The 19950-nt window shown below is 32.6% G+C and overlaps 1 protein-coding gene across 3 annotated transcripts; it reads right to left on the reverse strand.

The window, feature by feature from the left end:
• Positions 1 to 264: 264 nt before the first annotated feature.
• On the reverse strand, positions 265 to 3939 carry LOC149539114 (uncharacterized). 3 transcript variants are annotated; one of them, XM_089800449.1, is made up of 3 exons: positions 3531 to 3797; positions 3118 to 3437; positions 265 to 1431 (listed from the first exon to the last, which is right to left on the reverse strand). In XM_089800449.1, exons 2-3 carry the CDS (start codon positions 3332 to 3334, stop codon positions 515 to 517), a joined length of 1134 nt encoding a protein of 377 aa, XP_089656575.1. In that variant the 5' UTR covers positions 3335 to 3437; positions 3531 to 3797; the 3' UTR covers positions 265 to 514. The 3 variants fall into 3 exon arrangements, with proteins under 3 accessions (XP_089656575.1, XP_089656576.1, XP_089656577.1); XM_089800450.1 differs by having other exon boundaries at positions 3118 to 3424; positions 3531 to 3666; XM_089800451.1 differs by having other exon boundaries at positions 265 to 1428; positions 3118 to 3939.
• Positions 3940 to 19950: the final 16011 nt, after the last annotated feature.

Here is a 19950-nt window from a genome sequence, read left to right on the forward strand (position 1 = left end):
ACCCAGACAAGAAATGGTTCACGCAAAACATGATTTAAATGTTACCATTCTACACAATAGAACATGGAATAAACAACAAAATATCATGGAGACGTTGAATTTACTTCTCAAAAATAACTTGTACTAGAATTAGAAAAACGAAAATGTACTCCTTGCTGATTCAACGAATTTAATCAGGCTGGTAAACTTAATGTGGAATAAATATTTTGGACAACTTATTTACAGTGATCAATATTTCATACGGTACCAAATGACTTCCAAGAATTTGTTTGGCCTTGAGCATATGGTAAATATATTAAGAAAACATGAATAATAACTTAAGTACAGTAAGAGTAAAACAACATCATGTATTCAGAAGAGATAGACACTGATATGCCAACTATTTGTATGTACAGATTGGCAAAAACATAGAAACAAGTTCATCTTACCTATGATAAAACTGCTAATAGATCATCGTAGATCTCGAAGATCAGCTAAGCTTTAAAATGTCATATAACAGATTTGAGAACTATTTTCATGGATCTGGACCTTGTGGAGGGTGAAATATTGAGGAATTGCAGGAATCGGAGAGAGATTCAGGTGCCCCAATGTTGCTAGATGCTTGATCAAAAACTGATTCACGATGAACAGAATTCAATGGTTGCTGCACCATAGTGTAATCTGGTCGAAGAAACATTTGTTGGTGATGCAGATTATTGAAAGCTGAGTCAAATGAGGAGGGTCCCAACATTGGCCTGTTAAGAAACTGCCTGTGAATCAGATTTTGCTGATACTGATTACATGGCAAAGAGAGCTGCTTAAGTGCTGCATAGCGCTGAATTGGGTAATAATTGGGTAGACAGATATTGTGCTGTTGCAGATCAAAGGCAGGATTAATGGAGATTTGTGACTCTGGACATTGGTAAAAGCATGGAGGAAAGTAGGCAGGATTGACAAAGTCAGAAGAAGCGGCGGCGTGTGCAAACAAATTACGGCAGCCTAACAGCGCCGAATTTTCTGGCGGCGGTGTGAATGCTGAATTGGGTGGTATCGGGATTGCGGCTGGAAATGCAATTCCTCCTGTATCATGATGATTTGATTTGGTTGTCGCTTGAGCATTGCGGCTGGAATCGGCGAGGTGGGCTCTTTCTGGAAAGTTAAGCTTGGCTTTTGCACCTCTGAATTTCATGGCGGCTTCGTCGTAAGCTTCTGCCGCGTCTTCTGCAGTCTGAAATGTGCCCAGCCACACTCGAGCCGCTTTCTTTGGGTCACGAATTTCGGCCGCCCACTTTCCCCACGGTCTTTGTCTTACTCCTCTATATCGCCTCTTTCTTTGCTGCTGCTGCCCATCCGGATCTGCTTTTGGGTTTATAAATATTTCTTTGGCTTCACTCTTCACTTGTTCATTGTAAGCAGGATATGTCTGCTGGTTCCGCTTGGTCTCACTGCCTTCTGGATTTCGTACAGAAACGATAAGTAAAACGCATCATTAGAAATAATAGTTTTAATCTAGCAATACTTTCATTGATCCATTGTTGTTCATTCATCATTGAATCTTATTGTAGAGTAGCAGAAAAAATACCTTTTGATGCAGGTTGATTCTACTATTACTCGTTCATGAACGCGAGCAAAATCTTCATTGCTCATTTTGCTTAACGTTAATTCTTGAATTTTCACGAAAAACTAGCTGTTGGTTCTTTGATTTATATTTTTCTACTTATTCACGATTGAATTTTTATAGAACGGTAGGAATAAATTCATTGATATTTTTTTAGACTCATTTAACATTTTATGAATCTTCATACAACCCTAGCAATACCTTCATTAATCTTTTCTAATCCTTTGATCGTTGATGTTTGATAGAGGGTTAGTGTTTACTCTCTGTATGCTTGTTCTGTCGTATTATTTTCAAAAAGGATAAGGTCTGTCTGTTTTTAATCCTCTTCTTTTTAACATCATTTACAGTTATATTTCTATTTTGAATCATATTTCATAATCTATTAGTAGCAGTTCAACCGGTGATAATATTTCAGAAATTTTTCTTCAGTTTTCAGTTCTCTTCCTTTCTAAGTTTTTATATTTATGTTTAGAATCATATTTAATGATCCATCATTATCTGTTAGACAGTCGATAATACTTCACAATTTTCTCTTCTGTATCTTGTTCATTTATGATTGATTAGTGTGCCCTCTAGATAAAGGAAAACTTGTACACAGATAAATTTACAAATTTACCTAACTGAGCATTATAGATGAAATATTTCCTCCTCTTGACCTACTTATCGATTATGACTTACGAAGCATGATGACTAACAAAACTACAAATGGCTAAGTCCAAAAATTCATCGAAACTCATACTGGAAACAGTTTAAGTTAGTACTTTTGATTTCAACAATGTCATGCTACAGCCTTCACTTGTGATACGGTGGGGAGCTCTTCTGTTGTAAAACCCTTTGTCTATAATGGATACTAGAACCGAAGAACTAAAGCTTGCCTTCGGACAGTTCAATAGCTTACTCATTTGTTTGATAAGTTTTTGATTCTTTACATAGTACACATTCTATGATTGGTTCATTGCACTAATCTAAATTAGGGGCACTAAATTCAAAGGAGTAAGCGTATTTAATTTTATTTGATATTGTTCATATATCTGCAAGAAGTTTCTCATTTTTCAGTTTCTGATTCCCTAAAGCTCTCTCTAGACAAGGGTGTATAAAGATTCTATTTTTATTTCTTAAAATCGTTTAGCTACGATCGATTCCGTGTGCCACATATCTATACATCCAAATATAAGGAGATCGTTGTGTGAATTTATTTGCTTAAAAAATATCATCAAATTTTTATTAACCTTATCTTAGTATACGAGTAAAAAAACGCAGAAAAAAGCTCTTAGGGTTAAATAATTAATGTTTCTAATAAGATTGCTGTATACAGAAAAACGTTATTCAGATTTTTCTTTAGTTTCAGAGCAGCAACCACAAATTAGGACGAACACACAATAATTTTGTCAATACAGTAAAAAACTTTTTCGATATTTTCTGGTCCAGATCTCTAAATAAAATTTGTGAAAGTTTTTTTCATATTTTGCTACAAGAAAAATCAGATTTGAAGACAAAATAAAAAGGAGCAACGTATTCACCTTGAGCAGATGCAGCAGAAAAATAAATATCGGAGATTTCAGTCTTGACGGAGACGGGGATCTGGATTTGTTCCTTGTGTTGATCGTCTCTTTCTCTGTTGTGTCCGAGGAGAGAGTGATCTACCTTTTCTTCCACTGGACGAACTTTATCTCCGGCAATGACATGCGAGAGAACAGAAATCATGGCCAACATGTCCTTATTACAGCGATCAACCATTGACGAAGGGAAAGGCGGATTTGAAAAGTGAAACCCTTCCGGATTCCACTCCAGATCTGATTCATCTCTCGGGCTCGCCACTTTGTCCTCCTTTAACACTCCGCTAAATTAGGGTTTCAGAAAAGCTCATTAAATTGCCAAATCAAAAAACAACAGCGGAACACAGTCGGCAAAATATAAAATTGGAATACAATACCCTCCATTTTATTAACTTCGATTTGAACTTCTAGTGAAGATGCATTCCCCAGGAACATCTTTATTATCTGTTGTTCTTTCCCTGCGTTAGGGTTTGCGATGCACAAGATTCCAGCCAGTCAACCTTAACCCCTCAAATACGCAAAGATCGGAAATTTTCTGCTTGATGAGCGACTCAAAGACTCGTACAATGATCTCCGCTTACTACTAAACGACTCATGACCGCCCTGTTTATTCTGGTCCGCTCTCTCAGAAAACATCCATTGATGTGATTCAGATCTGAAAAAGAATGATTTTGATCTATTCGAGTTAATGGGTTCCGCTTTCGAGCATTTCCTCGGAAGGCATATTCTGTCCCCTTTGTCGTCTGCGGTTAATGCTGCACAACCACAGTTTACTGTTTTAGTTTTGTTTGACCATTTTGAACGCGACCAGATAGTAGCTGTCGATTCCCGCAACTCAAGGCAGTTCTATACGTTGTCTAGACGGGCTGGTCAGGATCATATTTTTACGTCATGGGGAAAACGTATGTACCGTTAGAGCGAATTAGACGCAATTTTTTTTCCTTTATTATCAATCAAAGAAAAATATATTTCACTAAGTAAATGTCATATAGTTTCTAAATTTCAATCAATAAGTGCTACTTGGCTTGTACTTTCTCTCCAAAATAATGTAGCAGTAGAAATTAATATAATTCTGTTTGGTATGATGATATTGTCAGATTTATTAGATCTAAGATTGAAAAATATTATTATTTTGTTAGGTACATTAATTAATAAATATAACAATTTTTTTTAGTACTTATATATATATATATGATGAAAGTGGGAAGTTATTATATAATATATTAATATAATAAACAGTGGTTTAAGGTTCATGGGAAAGTTCCAACAAGAATACTCTCAATACTTATCAAATACAAAACGAAAATATAAAGTTTGAAATATCATTAAGATAATCGTTGATATGTAATCGAGAGTTTAGCCACACTAGTTATCCAGAGAGAGAGAGAGAGAGAGAGAGAGAGAGGCTTTAATTTTTCAATGTGGTGATATTTTTCTAAGTAAATAAAAGCCCCCATGCACCCCCCCCCCCCCCCCCCCCCTATATATATATATAGAGCTAGTAGCATTAGGAGACAACATTGTAAGATTAAAATTCTAATATTTATTATATAATATTATATTAGTTCATTAGTTTTAGAATATAAAATTATAATTTTATTATATATTTAAATTTATGTGAAACTATTTTTTTAACTTTTAAAATAGGTCTAATTTAAGGTAAGGTTTAGGTTGGGGTTGTTTAGATCAATTTTAAAAGATTCTGTTTTGAGTAAGATTTGTGATTTTTTCTTTAACATTTGGATTATAATTAAAATAAATTTTATGTTATATATATATATGTGTGTGTGTGTGTGTGTGTGTGTGTGTGTGTGTGTGTGTGTGTGTGTGTAATTGGATTTCTATAAGATTAGATATATAATTAAACTTAGGTTTTAGATTAATATTCTAAACCTAATTCAATTTATGGGTTAGTTTTCAGTATGGTTTAGTATTCAATTGGGGTTAGGATTATCTTTCAATTTAGTTTTGTATTATCATTAAATCTGGTTTAGTGAATAATTTATTGTTTAATTATGTTTAGGAATATGATTTGAATTTATTTCAACGTCATAAAATGTTTACTTTATGATCACAATTTGATTTCATTTAGTGTAAGTTTGTGTTAATTTAGCTTTATAGTTAGGGTCCAAATTAGTTTAATCATCTCTCTCTATCTCCCCTTTATTTCTCAATCGCATGTCTCTCAATTTAGATCACTCTCTAGTGCATCATCAACATATTTGTCTTGTCTAACTAGTCTCTCTCTCTCTCTCTCTCTCTCTCTCTCTCTCTCTCTCTCTCTCTCCCTCTCTCCCTCTCTCTCATGTTTTTTCATTTCTTATTAATCCCATTATCCCTACTATAAAAATATCTTCCAACAATTATAATCTATTTATATATCATACATCACACCCTTTTCCTTTTCTATCCCTCTAATGCATTATCACCATCTTTTTGTACTTTAAGTACTAAATATCCTCTTTCTTGATCTCTATCTCATCTTTCCTCTCCTTTTCCTTCTCTCTCTATCTTTCCAATCTTTTCTTCCTCCCACTTTACATTTTCCCTCATTCTCCCATCCTCCCCTTCTTACTATCCATACCCCCTCATTACCATTTGTTTATGTTTCATGTCAATAAGTTCCCCAACCTCATTCTCTCTCTCAAAGCTGAGAGATATCAATGCTTTAATTTTTAAATGTAAATTTTTATAATAGTATATTAAAGCCTTAGTATCTCTAGGCCTTCTTTATATATTGTATATTATATAATAGATATATAGCTACTAGCATTCAAAGCTTCAAGTCCTTTTAATAAAATCACACATTGACATTATGTTGGTGTCCAGATTAATTTTAAATTAAATTTTTATAGGCATACATATAAAATCACAATACGGGTGCTAGATTAAATTATTAGATTAATGTATGGATTAGGGCTCAATATGGAATACCATTTAATTATTATTAGACTTTTTTCTCAATCTTCTTTGGTAGATAGTTTATTATTCAATTAACTTATCATCAAAGCTTTCCCATATCTATTTATTATACAAAAATCTCTCTCTCTCTCTCTCCATATTTTCCCCCTTTTATCTGCTTTATCTATCTCATGTCTATCACCTTGTCCACATGATATTTTATCTACCAACTATAATTATTCACTCTAACTCTTTATCTTCCACTCACTTTGTTTTTCACTCCCTCCTGTCACCATATCTTCCCCATATCTATCTCTTATACACACATCTCTCTCTCTCTCTCTCTCTCTCTCTCTCTCTCTCTCTCTCTCTCTCTCTCTCTCTCTCTCTCTCTCTCTCTCTCTCTCTCTCATATTTACCTTATTTATCTACCTCATGTCTCTCATCTTGTTTCCATTCTATCTTATGTATTCCCTATAATTACTCACTCTCTCTCCTTATCTTCTACTCACTCTTTCTCTTGCTCCCTCTTTTCACCACATCTTCCCCTTCTCTATCTATTGTACATACAAATCTATATCCCCCTAATTAATATCTTTTATTGTCCTCCTCCTCCTCCTACTCCTCATACTCCTCCTCCTCCTCCTCCTCCTCTCTCTCTCTCTCTCTCTCTCTCTCTCTCTCTCTCTCCATATTTTCCCACTATTTATCCTCTTTTTCTTCCCCATGTCTCTCTCCTTGTCCCCATTATATCTTATCTACCACCTATCATTGCTCACTCTATCTCTTTATCTTATACTCGCTCTATTTCCTACTCCCTTTTTTCACCACATCTTCCCCATCTCTATCTTTTATACATACACATCTATATCCACCTAGTCAATCTCTTTTATAGTTCTCTCTCTCTCTCTCTCTCTCTCTCTCTTTCTCTCTCTCTCTCTCTCTCTCTCTCTCTCAAACACTTTATCATCTCCCTACTAGATTGCCATATTTTCCCCCTATTTATCTTCTTTATCTACCTCATGTCTCTTACCTTGTCCTCATTCTATCTTATTTACCACTTCTCTAATAATTAATTGGCTCCCTTCTCTCACCATATTTCTCTATCCATCTAGTTGGTCATTGAAATAAAATGTACCATAATTTTAACCAAACTAATGTGTTTGCTCACATTTAATCACATGATCACTAGCTACATGTGCAAAAGAAAATATAGTATACCAACAAATAAGCCAAGTAAATCATAATATGTCATGAATCACAGACATAATATATACATAAGGAATATACTTTATATTCTAATCACATCATCATTGATTGATCCTTTGTTGCTATGAAATATCTTAACCCCATACAATTGTAACAAAAATGGGTGTGAACTTTACTCTTAACATTCCTTGGATTTACCCGTGACCTAATTTTGCTTCAATCTTTAAGAATCCATCACCATCAAAATGGACAAAGTTAGAGTCCCCATCCTCAAAATCTTTGGCATTCCTTCATTCAGCCTCATTTGTCTATGGGGTTCATTAAATTGATTGAAAACCTACAAGAAAAGATAGCGTGTCTACCAAAATAATACAATTATTGTCGTTAATAATATTAATACTATAAGCATCAAGTATTATATTGATCAACACTTTGTATATCAAATAATAGAATGCTATCTATGCTTCTAGTAATCATTGTGCACCATTGCTAGACAAAATTATAGATGTCAAAGAAAGGCATGAACCCTCTATTGGTAGTGGGCTAGTGTGCCTTGTAGGATTTGTGACATGGCTTAACTACCTCCTATGATTTTATAAGACCATTGGTTGTATCTGACATTGATAGGTCAATCTTTTGGTGCAACAAAAACTCTGGCCTTTCTAACAATTGGTATCAAAGCTTGGTCATAGGTTCAAATCCTACAAGCCACAATGAGTGATACTGGGAGGCAAATTGTTGGTAGTGGACCAACATCCCTTGGAGGATTTGTGACATGGCTTAACCGCCTCCTATGATTTGATAAGACTCTTGGTTGTATCAGACATTAACATGTCAATCTTTTGGTGTAATGAAAACTCTAACCTTTCTAACACCCTCTTCCACAAAAATATCATTGTGTACTACTACTATTCTTCCATTCTTCCATCAAATCATAGTAAGCCTCTTTGTCATCTACTGAGATGTTTAACCCAAAAAAAATTTGTACCAGAACTTCCATTACCAAATCTTGGGATAACAAGGCAAAGAGACCACCCATAAAGAAAGAGGAATGACCAAAAACTTAAACTATTTCGTTAACTTCCCCACAAACCCACAATGAAGCCATCGACAGAGAATGACTAGAATGACCCAAAAATGTTAAAACTGCTTGAAGCTTTGCAAAAGCTAAGTTGCGCCATTCTGAGGGAAAGTCCCTACCCGCATTTTGCATAGCATCTTGAAGCGGAAAATTTTGCCTTACCTGAATTGTCCTTTTTGAGCTATAAAGTACATTTCTAAATCTCTCCTTATGCACAAGTGAATTCCATGGAAATATTCTAGCAATCCACCCTTCACTGTTCCAATATCATATTGTTGTATTATCTCTAGTAAATTCGCATTACTCTGAATCTGGGGGCAAGAGATAACATACAACGTTTTACCAAAATTGCCCAATTTTGCATGCACATAACATGTCAAAGGAAAATAGACGCTATTTGAGTTGGGAAAATGAGCCTATCCTCCGCTGGAGATATATATATATTCCTCACCCAAAATAGTTTTTTCTGCCTTAAAATAGAGCGGGCATGAACGGTTGAAAACTTGAGCTATATGTGCACCTTGTAAATCTTTCCTCAAATGGCCTTTTCAAATTGGTGAACTGTAGATGAATTTGGAAATTTTAAGGGAAATATTCCATATTTAACTTGTGAACAGGACAATAGTTGAACAACTGAAAGAAACAACGTGTATGAAATATAACAATATGTCCCTATGTAATATTTGAAAAATAAATTTTCCTATCGGGCATACCCAACAATGATTTGAACTAACTTGTGATAAAATATTGACTAGGATGCCGCAAGAATGGAAAAGAAAATGGAGCACGTGCCAAATGAGCAGAGGGAAATACAATCTTGTGAAGTTATTATGAAAACATTCGGCCGATTTAATGAAATGAACATTTATGAATTGTTTCTTGGGGTCATGTGAAATGAACAAGACCCTTTGTACAACCTTAGCAATTAGTAGATCATAATAACTTACATGAACTATGAAAAATTGAACCTCGTGTAATTAACCAAAGCTCCAGTGACATGATCTTTCCCAATCAGCATTATTTATGGTGGTGTACTAAATTGGATGTAATGCTAGCACTATTCTTTCAACACAATCACCATCATTTATGGTGGTGTACTAAATTGCATGTAATGCTAGCACTATTCTTTCAACACTTGAATCCATACAATCTAATATCTATTGCTTAAAGAACTCTGTTAATAATGACATGCCTTGAAGATACCAATTAGTCCAGCAAAACCCTTCATATTTCAAAGAGGAAACAAAGACATTTGCTCCTGCAAACCTTTCAAATCTTTGGCAATAGTTGTAAGAAGATGTGGGAAATTGGATAGATTCTCTATGGAAACTAAAGAAACTAAGCAAATGTTGTCACAACCTAAATGTGTTGTTACATTAATATGTTTTATAATAGCCATAATATTAAACTTATAGAAAAAATCAGTTTTGTGCCAAGGTTATATGATTTTGATGGTGGAGATCAATGTTTGAACTTTGAATGTCACAACTAGAACTAGAACTATTGGTGACATGTCATTAAATTCTAATGTCACTTTTGAGCTGATCATTTTCAAAGAGAAGATGTCCACTTTGTAACTATTGTTTTTTTATTAAATGAGTTGGGACAAGGGCCCAAAGCATATTGAATAACAAGAGACGCACATATCAACCATGCACCAAGCCATTGCAGCCAACAAACAGAGATGAACTATTGGAAACTACAATTGGAATAATTTTTATGTTGTCATTGATGTCAAACCTTATTGTTGAGACAATTTCTACCTGAATAGAGTGTCATATCCAGTTGATTTATGAAGAGGATTTTAGAAGAAGAGATAACAAGAGGACCTATTGGAAAGGTTATGTTATGTGGAACTACAATGGGCACTTGATCATTTGGACCTTGAAAATATAATACATTTAATAACAACACTAAGTGGAGAAGATACTTGTGATGAATTCTAGAAAAGATGACCATTGAAGGATCGAACGCATAGGCTTAATTGAGATTTAAGGAAGAATATTAGGAAACTTATAGGTTAAGGTGAGTTGTGTTAGTGTTGACTAAGTGAACAATAGAAGCCAAGAAAATGTAGTGTTGACCAAACATGAGTAAAGATAGAGTAACAGATAAGTTGGATTGAGTGAAGATAGTATAAATCAAGCAAGACAGTTAGTATTGACCAAGTTATCTAGTGATGACTGAGGTTGAGGAACACATTATTGACCAAGTGTCATGATTTTTTATTTTGTGAAGGAATTGAGCCTAGCCAACATGAACACCACTAAAGACAGAGTAAAAAATAAGATGGACTGAGTGAAGATAGTATAAATCCAGAAAGATAGTTAGTATTGACTGAGTTATTAGTGATGACCAGGGCTGAGGAACATAGTATTGACTAAGTGTCACAATTTGTTATTTTATGAAGGAATTGAGATTCCTAGCTAATAGAATTTCAATTGATGGAATACCAAAATCATATTGAAGATAAGGATTAATGAGCTAGAATATTTAATATTTGAGTGTTTTCGAATAAGGATTCAAAGAGAAGTTTCTAAAAAGGAAGAAGATGAATAAGAAGGTGGATGTATTTATTATATTTGTTCAATCTAATCAAAACCATAAGATTGACAATGATGTTTAAGTGACAAAAGATCAAAGATACTTGTTTAATGAGGCATAAGGATTAATCTAGACATGTTAGAAGAGGTTAAGCAAACCTAGTGAGATTGGATCAATTCTTGATTCTATTGATTGGAAAACTTTAGAAAAAGGTTCAACAATGAAGAGTTGAGGTAAAAAGTGACTACTTGAAAGGTTCCCAAGTGAATTAGTGATGGAGATGATAATGCAATCTAGCCAATGAATGATTTTTTGAACTACATAATGATATTTGTTTGCAAAGTAAGTTGTATTTATCAAATCATCACGTTGTTACTTTGAAACCATTGTATGAGTTAATATCCTTTATCAAGGTTGGCAAAATAGTCATTTGTAAATCCTTTAATCAAGGTGACATTCTAATAGAATATTATTAAGTCTTCTAAGAAGGCCACTCCTAATATGGTTATTAAATCCTTTAACATGGTCACACCTAACAATGTGTATTGTAACCTTTAACAGGGTTAGCTCCTAACAGAGCTCACTTCAGAAAAGAAAAAAATTGGTAGCATGTTACTATTGGTTTTTCCCAAATTAGGTTTCCAAGTTAAATCTTAGTGTCTTACTTGTATGGATGTTATTTGAGATGTTTTACTATTTAACATTTAACATTAACCAAGTTAGTTACTATTGGGATAGTGAACTACAAGTTTATGTTAATGATAAGCTACTATAGAGACTGTGATGTTTAAAGATAAGATCTAAATTTGTTTCAAGTGTTCAAAAGTTTAATTTGAATATCTAGACCTGATGATGACTGATTCAAACACCACCCCCTTCTTCTCAATTATTATAAATCATTCTAACAATTTGTATCAGAGCTAATGCTGTTTGTGTAGAGAAGTTTGCAGGGACATAAAGTTAAAGATCAAGATATATAGAAAGGAGATACCTAAGTTGAACAAGGAGAACTTCCTAGCATGGAAAATTTTGATAAAATTGCACATTTTTGGAATTAGATATTTAACAATATAATACTTGGATAATGAGTACATTGTAGTACCTACACCTATGACATCTTAGCAGATAAAAGAGAAACAAGAGCACAATCATGCAATTTTGGAGATTACATATGCGCTGAGCTACTCATAATTTGATGACCTAAAGTATTTCAACACTACAAAGAGGATGTGGGAAAAGTTAGAAAAGGTCCATGGAGGAGATAAGAATGTACTAAGAACAAAAATAAAAAGCTTAAGAAGAAAGTTTGATAACATGAAGATGATAAAATGTGACAACATTGCTCAATATATTGAAAGAATCAAAGAAGTTTTCAAATCAATCATAGGATCTAATGAAAACATTAGTGATGCAACCATGATCAGTAAGGTATTAAGATCCTTACTTCCTATTTATTTTATTAGAGTCTCTACAATACGAGAATTGAGATATGCTAACAATCTAACCTTGGATAGTCTAGTTGGTAGACTTACTACTTTTGAACTGTCAATTTTTAATAATTTTACTACCCCTACAATTGAATATTCTCTCAAGACATAATTAGTTTTACATAAGTCTAAAAAGAAAAAAGGAAAGTATGAGGAGAGTGAGAGTAAATCTTCAAATGATGATCTTGAGGATCTCAAAGACTTAATAGGTAGGAGAATACTAATCCAAAGCAATATGGTATGTAAATTGCACAAAGCACTATATGGATTGAAACAAGCTCTTAGACCATGGTATGAAAGGTTCCACACATATCTAGTAAAGATTGGTTTTCTAAGGACAAGTGATAATGCTAATCTATATTTGAATATTGAATCTAGAAAAGGCATAATATTAGCTGAGATATTTGTTGATGATATCATATTTATTGGAAAAGATTCATTGTGTCAATTATTTGTAAATGAAATGAGGAAAAATTTGAAATGTCTATGTTTTGAGAGATTAAATATTTTGTTTTTCTTCAAGTATATCAAATGAAGAAAGGAATCTACATTGCACAACCAATGTGTATCAAGGAGATATTAAAGACCTTTGGAATAGAAGATTCAAGACAAGTTGCAACACCTATGGCTACTTGACATAAAATCCCTGGGAATGATAATTCTGCTAATGTGAATCAAACTTTATATTGATCAATAATTGGAATTTCATAATATGTTGTTCACAAAAGGACAAGTATTGCACTAGAAATTGGGATTGTTGATATATTTTTTCCAAATCCTAAAGAAAATCATATCATGGTAGTAAAAGGACAGTGAGATATCTAAAAGGAATAAAGGATTATGGACTATATTATAAGAATAATGAAAATTTTGAACTAAGAGTGTATACTAATGTATCTTGGGCTAGAAATGTTGATGATAGAAAGAGTACAAGTGGTGGAAATTTCTTTCTAGGAAGCAGTCTAGTTGCATGGACACAAAAGAAATATAATTGCATCTCCCAATCTATAGCATAAGCTGAATATTTTGTTGCACTAGTTAATTGTTTAAACATAGTGTGCATCATGAAAATTTTTAAAGGAATGAAGGAAGAGACATGAAACCAATTGTTATATTTTGTGACAACACAAGTGCTATAAACTTATCTTAAAGCCCTATGATTCACACCAAGACAAAGTACATTGATCTATCACATATCATTACTTGAGAGAGTTAGTACAAGACAAAGAATTAAGATTGGAGTATGTGAACACAAAGTAATATATAGCTTATATATTTACAAAAGCCTTATCTAAAGATGCTCATGAATAACTAAGAGGTAAATTAGGGGTGATTCCTCTAACTTAATCCACCTAAGATAAGATGGAGCTATATATCAAATTTTTGGTCAAAATATCCTACAAATTGATGTAGAAGGTCACTCTTTAGTATTTTCCTCAAGATGTCAGGAGACAACTAGAAGATGTTGAATTAGTAATAACAAAAATGATAGAAGGAGAATCTAGAATTGATATTTAGATATATCTACATGTTGAAGATGCATGAGACAAAGTTAACCAAAGATGTTGAAGTGTCTTTGGCATTGTTTTGAAAGAGGCAGAAGTTATACAATTACCTTGAGAAGCATGATTAAAAATGACCAAATAAGAGAGGGAGAATTTATGTAGAGAGGGAGATTTACGTCATTAAAATGTGAAGTATGAAAAAGAAACATTATGTCAGTGATGAGGGAGAAGTTTTTACAATTACCTTACAACATCAGGGAGATTATGAAGAAGAAGAGAGATTATGAAGAAAAGATATCTATCAAAGAGGCAGTATATATTGTTCTGATAGAATGGGTTAAGACTAGAGGTGTTTCCTATTAGAGCTACATGAATGAAAATCAGAATTAAAATAAGGATATTAATGAAGATCTAATACTAAACATAAAGGAAGTTGATTATTTTTTAGTCTTTTTTTTATATGGTAATTTCATGCAATGTATTGCCATCAATTCGCAAGAGGGAGATTTTTGGAAATTACAACTAGAACTATTATTATGTTGTCATTAATGTCAAACCTTGTTGGTAAGACAATTTCTACCTGATTCAAGTGTCATATCAAGTTGATTGATGAAGAGGATTTGAGAAGAATGGATAGCAAGAGTACCTAGTGGAAAGGTTGAGTTATGTGGAACTACAATGGCCACTTGATCAATTGGACCTTGACAAGATAATATTTTGTTTAACAACAAAACTAAGTAAAGAAGATATTTGTGATGAAGCCTAGAAGAGATAATCTCTGATGGACCAAATGTGTAGGCTTAATCAAGATTTAAAGTAGCAGATTAAGGAACTTATTATTGAATCTGAGTTGTGCTAGTATTCAGCAAGTGAACAATAGAATTTGAGAAAATATACTATCATGCAAGCCCTAATAAAGACCATGTAAGAAAAAATTTAGACCAAGTGAGGACATTACAAGCCAAGCAAGATAGTTAGCATTGATCAAATTATCTAGTGATGATCGAGGTAAAGAAGTTGAGAATCCTAGTTGAAATAGTTGAATTCTTGAAATATGTAAAGCATGTTAAAGATAGGGATTAATGATCTATAACATTTAATATTTGAGAAACCATGTTTGATCATTTCTAGAAAAATATTCAATGAAGAGTTTCTAGAAAGGAAGAATATGAATGAGAAGGTGGATAGATTCATTATATGTGTTGAATCTGATTAAAAACCCTAAGAATGGTGGTTATGTTCAAGAAATAAAAGATAAAAGATGCCTATTTAATAAGGAATAAGGATTAACCAAGAGATATTTCTAGAGGTTAAGTAGACCTAGTAAGGTTGCAGAAGTTGTTGATTTTGTTAATTAGAAAACTTGACTAGAAGGCTTGACAATAAAGAGTGATTGCTTGAAGGGTTTCTAAGTGAATGAGTGATGGAGATTGTTGGAAATGTGTTTAGTGCTCCCCTCAAGATTCATGACAAGGGCTTAACTGCCTCCTATGCACTATAAGTTGAGTGGTTGTATCAGGCATTGATAGATCAATCTTTTGGTGCAATGGAAATTCCACTCTAACAGTTGGTATCAAAACTTGGTCATAGGGTTCAAATCCTCTAACCCTCAGATAATGCTAAGGGGGAGATTGTTAGAAATTTGTTCTGTTCTCTCCTCAAGATTTGTAAAAAAGGGTTAACTACCTCCTATGTACTATAATTTGAGTGGTTGTATAGGGCATTGATAGATCAGTCCTTTGGTGCAATGACAACCCCACTCTAACAGAGATGATAATTGAGGCCAACCAAATAATTAGTTTTTAAACTAACCTATCATGTATATCAACAAATTCATCTATACTTATTGGATCAACCTTCAGTTACTTTTGAACCATTGTATCACTTAAAATCCTTTAATCAAGGTGACATTGTAATAGAATAGTCGTAAGTTCTCTAACAAGGAAACTCCTAATATGGTGATTAAATTCTTTAATAAGGTCACACCTAATAGCATGTATCACACCTAAAAGTGTGTATTGTAATCTTTAACAGGGCTGGCTCCAAATAAAGCTCACTTCATAAGAGTGAAAATTTTATTGTGTAGTACTATTTTTTTTCCAAAATTGGGTTTCTACATTAAATCCTAGTGTGGATGCTATTTGAGATTTTTTTAGTCTCATCAACAATTTCCTCATTTTAGTTTTCCTTGGTTTCATCCTTCTTGCAACTTTTATATTTTTTGTGCTTTTTACTTTTAAGTCTAGTTGACCTTGTTTCTCCCAAGATAGATTCAAGTCTATGTTTAGTAGCCATAGTTTTAGCATCTCCCTCCACAAGTTTAGAGTTACTCTTAAAGTCATAATAATCATCTTCAATAAATTCTTTCATAATTTTTCTATTCTTTGGGATACTTATAGGATTAGTTTTGGAAATAGAATTTTTGTGCTTGGCTAGGGTTCTAGCAAGGGTTGGCTAGGGTTTTAGCAAGGATATATTTTTCACAAAAAAGGGATTTTATGATGTTCTGATATGGATTTTTTTCTGATATTTACTATTTTCCCCAAAAGGAAGAAGGGAAATTCTTAAAAAGAGGGACATTCTCAAATCCGCATAAAATAATATTATTTAAACTTACCAAAACTCAAAAGAAAATAATATGGACAAAGATAAACTCATGTGTTTAAAAAGGGTGGAAAGTCATATACATGGTCTCCTTCTTAGGAAAAGAAGTTAGACTATGGTTGGGATTGGACCTAAACATTATCTCCCGATTCTTACCATTGAGTTATTGGGATAGGGCATGTTCATCTTGGTAATTTAGGGAAGTCAATGCCTGGTACCTATAAATCTATATAAAATATGACCATGTACTTTTACTTACATATCTAAGATCAAGCGATAATTGTGGGGAGTGGTATATTATGTAGATCTTGGCTACTAGGTGACTATGACTCCCTCCCTCAACCATATCAGGCTCTTCAAACATAAATATAAAATAAACATGCACACCATATGCATGCAAGTATGGGGTAAGTAAAATAGTAAATCCTAAATATAAATAACATCATATTCTAACATGAATATGTCATCACCATGAGGAAATATTAAACATCTTTCTTAGACACACCGTATGTCATCATCATAAAAGTAGTTTCATTAACTAATTAAGAGAAATTAAAGCATCATAACTACCAGTAGGAAATTGTTATGACCTAGTGTAATCAATTACTCAACATATCAAAGTATTTCATTTCAAATATCAAATAAGGGATAAAACATCTATAGAAGATTCATATAGAACTTTAACAATTAAGTCTACAATAATAGAAAATGAGGGATATCACTCCTAGAAGTCGAATATCACTAGGTAAAGGTACAAACTTGTGTCACCTTTTAGCTTGACTTACCAGAATGACTAAATTGGAGTATTTATAGCTAAAAATTAATTTTGTTCAAACATATGATCAAGATAAATTTATTCTAGCTAAGTTATATATGACCTCACACTTTTCCAATTGCAAATGTCTATTAAATGCATCTTTTATACTAATTTGTATCCAATTACTAAAGAAATTAAATTATTTTAGAAAAATGACATTTCAATAGTTCTTACTATTTTTTATGATATATTTTTAATAACTTATAAAAACCATTTTATAGACGTCAAAGTTAAGAATATTCTCATATAGATTCTATAGTGTTTTAATTAGATATAGTATATTGTAATTAAAAACTCTACAAGCATTTATTTTAACACTCGAAAAATGTTAATTTTGAGAAAGAAAAAAATATTAAATCATATGAAAAAAATTAAAATTTATATGATGTTCTAGAGGAGAGAGTCCTCTTCCAGACTATATAATCTTTCTTTTGGGTAGAATAGATTTGTTTTGAAAAATTTGGTGGGAGAAGAAAAGTATCAATTTCAAGTGAGTTGAAATTTGAATCATTATAAAAGAAAAAATATAGGTCTAAAGCCAATTTGTCTTTTTGATTGTTCTAGCTATACATGTTATCTATAACATAGTCTAAGATCAAAGGGAAATAAGTTTATTTTCATATAGTTTATTGGTGAGAACTAGACCCTTAATTTTAAACATTTTTAAGCAACTAAAAATTTATCTATAAAAATTAGAAACATATATAAATTCTTATTCCAAATAATTATTAAAAATTATAATCCCAAACTTCTTCCATTTCTAAAAATTTCATTAGTTTACTTCATTTACAAATTCTATATAATAATACCAGTTTTATGTCATTGAAGGTGAATAGTTATAGTTGTTAGCCTTTTAATTTACAAAAGGGTGACACAGGTTTGTGCTTTTACCCTGCTACTAAGATAACAAAGATGAAATATACAATCACAAGATAGTGTATGAAACACCAATTACTTTGAATCCAAGTTTTAGTTTCATACTTTTATTTTTTCAAATTTTTTTGTTTATATTTTCTATTGATAAGTCTTTTTTTTAATCTTGTTTCATGTTTAACTACTTGTTAACTAATGGCACACAATATGCCCAAGTTCCCAATATTGAAACTTGGGCTCTGATACCAAATGTAATGCCTCATTTGGGAACCCAAAGAAATAAATCTAATATGGTACAAAGTTTACAAGACTATTTTTTTAAAGTTTAAGAAAGATCACAATAACAATACAAAAGCAATATACACATACACAACATTTACACAAATGCAATTACAATACAAATTTTATTCTTGAAGGGTTCCTTTACGTTGAGTCACATTCAAGAAAGTTCTATAAATAAGTTTAAGTCTCAATTACATTGTCCACAATCATAGAATAAATAATCACATGCATAATCTCATATACACATACATAAAGTAATTGATTTTATAGAGTACATTCAAATAAGATCATCCATTTCTCATGTCATAGGGTATGCAATAATAGTACATCAATATAAAATACAATATCATTTAAAATGTTAAAACCCATGATACATAGATACAACAAACAAATAGAAGTCTTCAAAATAAGAATAAGAATAAGAATAAGAATGGTACAACTATATCAATGAGTGTCTAGCATCTATCAATCTAGGGGAGACCCAAATCATAAGAAGCCATTACCTCTCGACCACTTGATCACCTAATCAAGCTCTCACTCCCATTGTGCAAGAGAGATAATATGCAATCAACAAACAAATAATCAAATCCCAAAACAATCCCAGGTAAGAAATTTTGATAGCCAAATCTACCTAAAGGGTAACACAAACTATTGATAAAGAAAAGATAACCAAAGTAAAAAAGACACTCATGAAGACCAACATGACATACTAAAATCAATAACAGATACAAAGTACAAATCATATATCAAAACTAAAAAGATAAAACCACCTCTAAATCAATGTCAAGTATCACAAGTAAAACAACCAATAGATTAAAATTGTCATCAATGAAAGTAAACCACCAATCACTAGCTGCAACAATAAAAAAATACCACCAATGAATAATTGACATCCATTAATAAAATTTATTTGTCAATGATAACTAACATCCAATCAATAAATAATAGCTCACAATAAATACATCATCCAAAGTAATATCCAACATGTACACCACCAATAAACAAACCACCAAAGGAAAACATAAAGAAAACATGAAGGAGACTCAGGTTACATACTAGGGAGTGTCATCACATGAGCCAACTTGAAGGTTAGCCTAGTAGTCTCTCAGGACCCCAACCCTTTTAGTGACTCTATGTGAAACCAGAATAACCTCTCATGAAGATGAGGAAACTAGTCATACCTTTCAAGGTATTATTCCATTCTTATCGTTAGCCCATACAAGCACTCAAGGCATGTATGAGGAAAAATCTCCAACTTACCTTTCTAATATATCTCAAGGCATAATGCAGTAAAAAATTTTAATTACTATGTTATCACTTATCACACAAATTACAATAACTTACCCTGGTAGTCACTTTGGGCCCTAACTCCCATTGCAAGCCACTCCTAGAGACATGCACCTAGACTACCTTCCAAAAACTCACAAACCAAAATTGTGTCCCATACCACAAAAGTAATATTGATCAAATTGGTTCCTTTATAGGAAACCCAAA

This window comes from Cupressus sempervirens, chromosome 9, assembly GCF_028749045.1.
Source record: "Cupressus sempervirens isolate cs-2001-9-10 chromosome 9, ASM2874904v1, whole genome shotgun sequence".
Classification (NCBI taxonomy): Eukaryota; Viridiplantae; Streptophyta; class Pinopsida; order Cupressales; family Cupressaceae; genus Cupressus; species Cupressus sempervirens.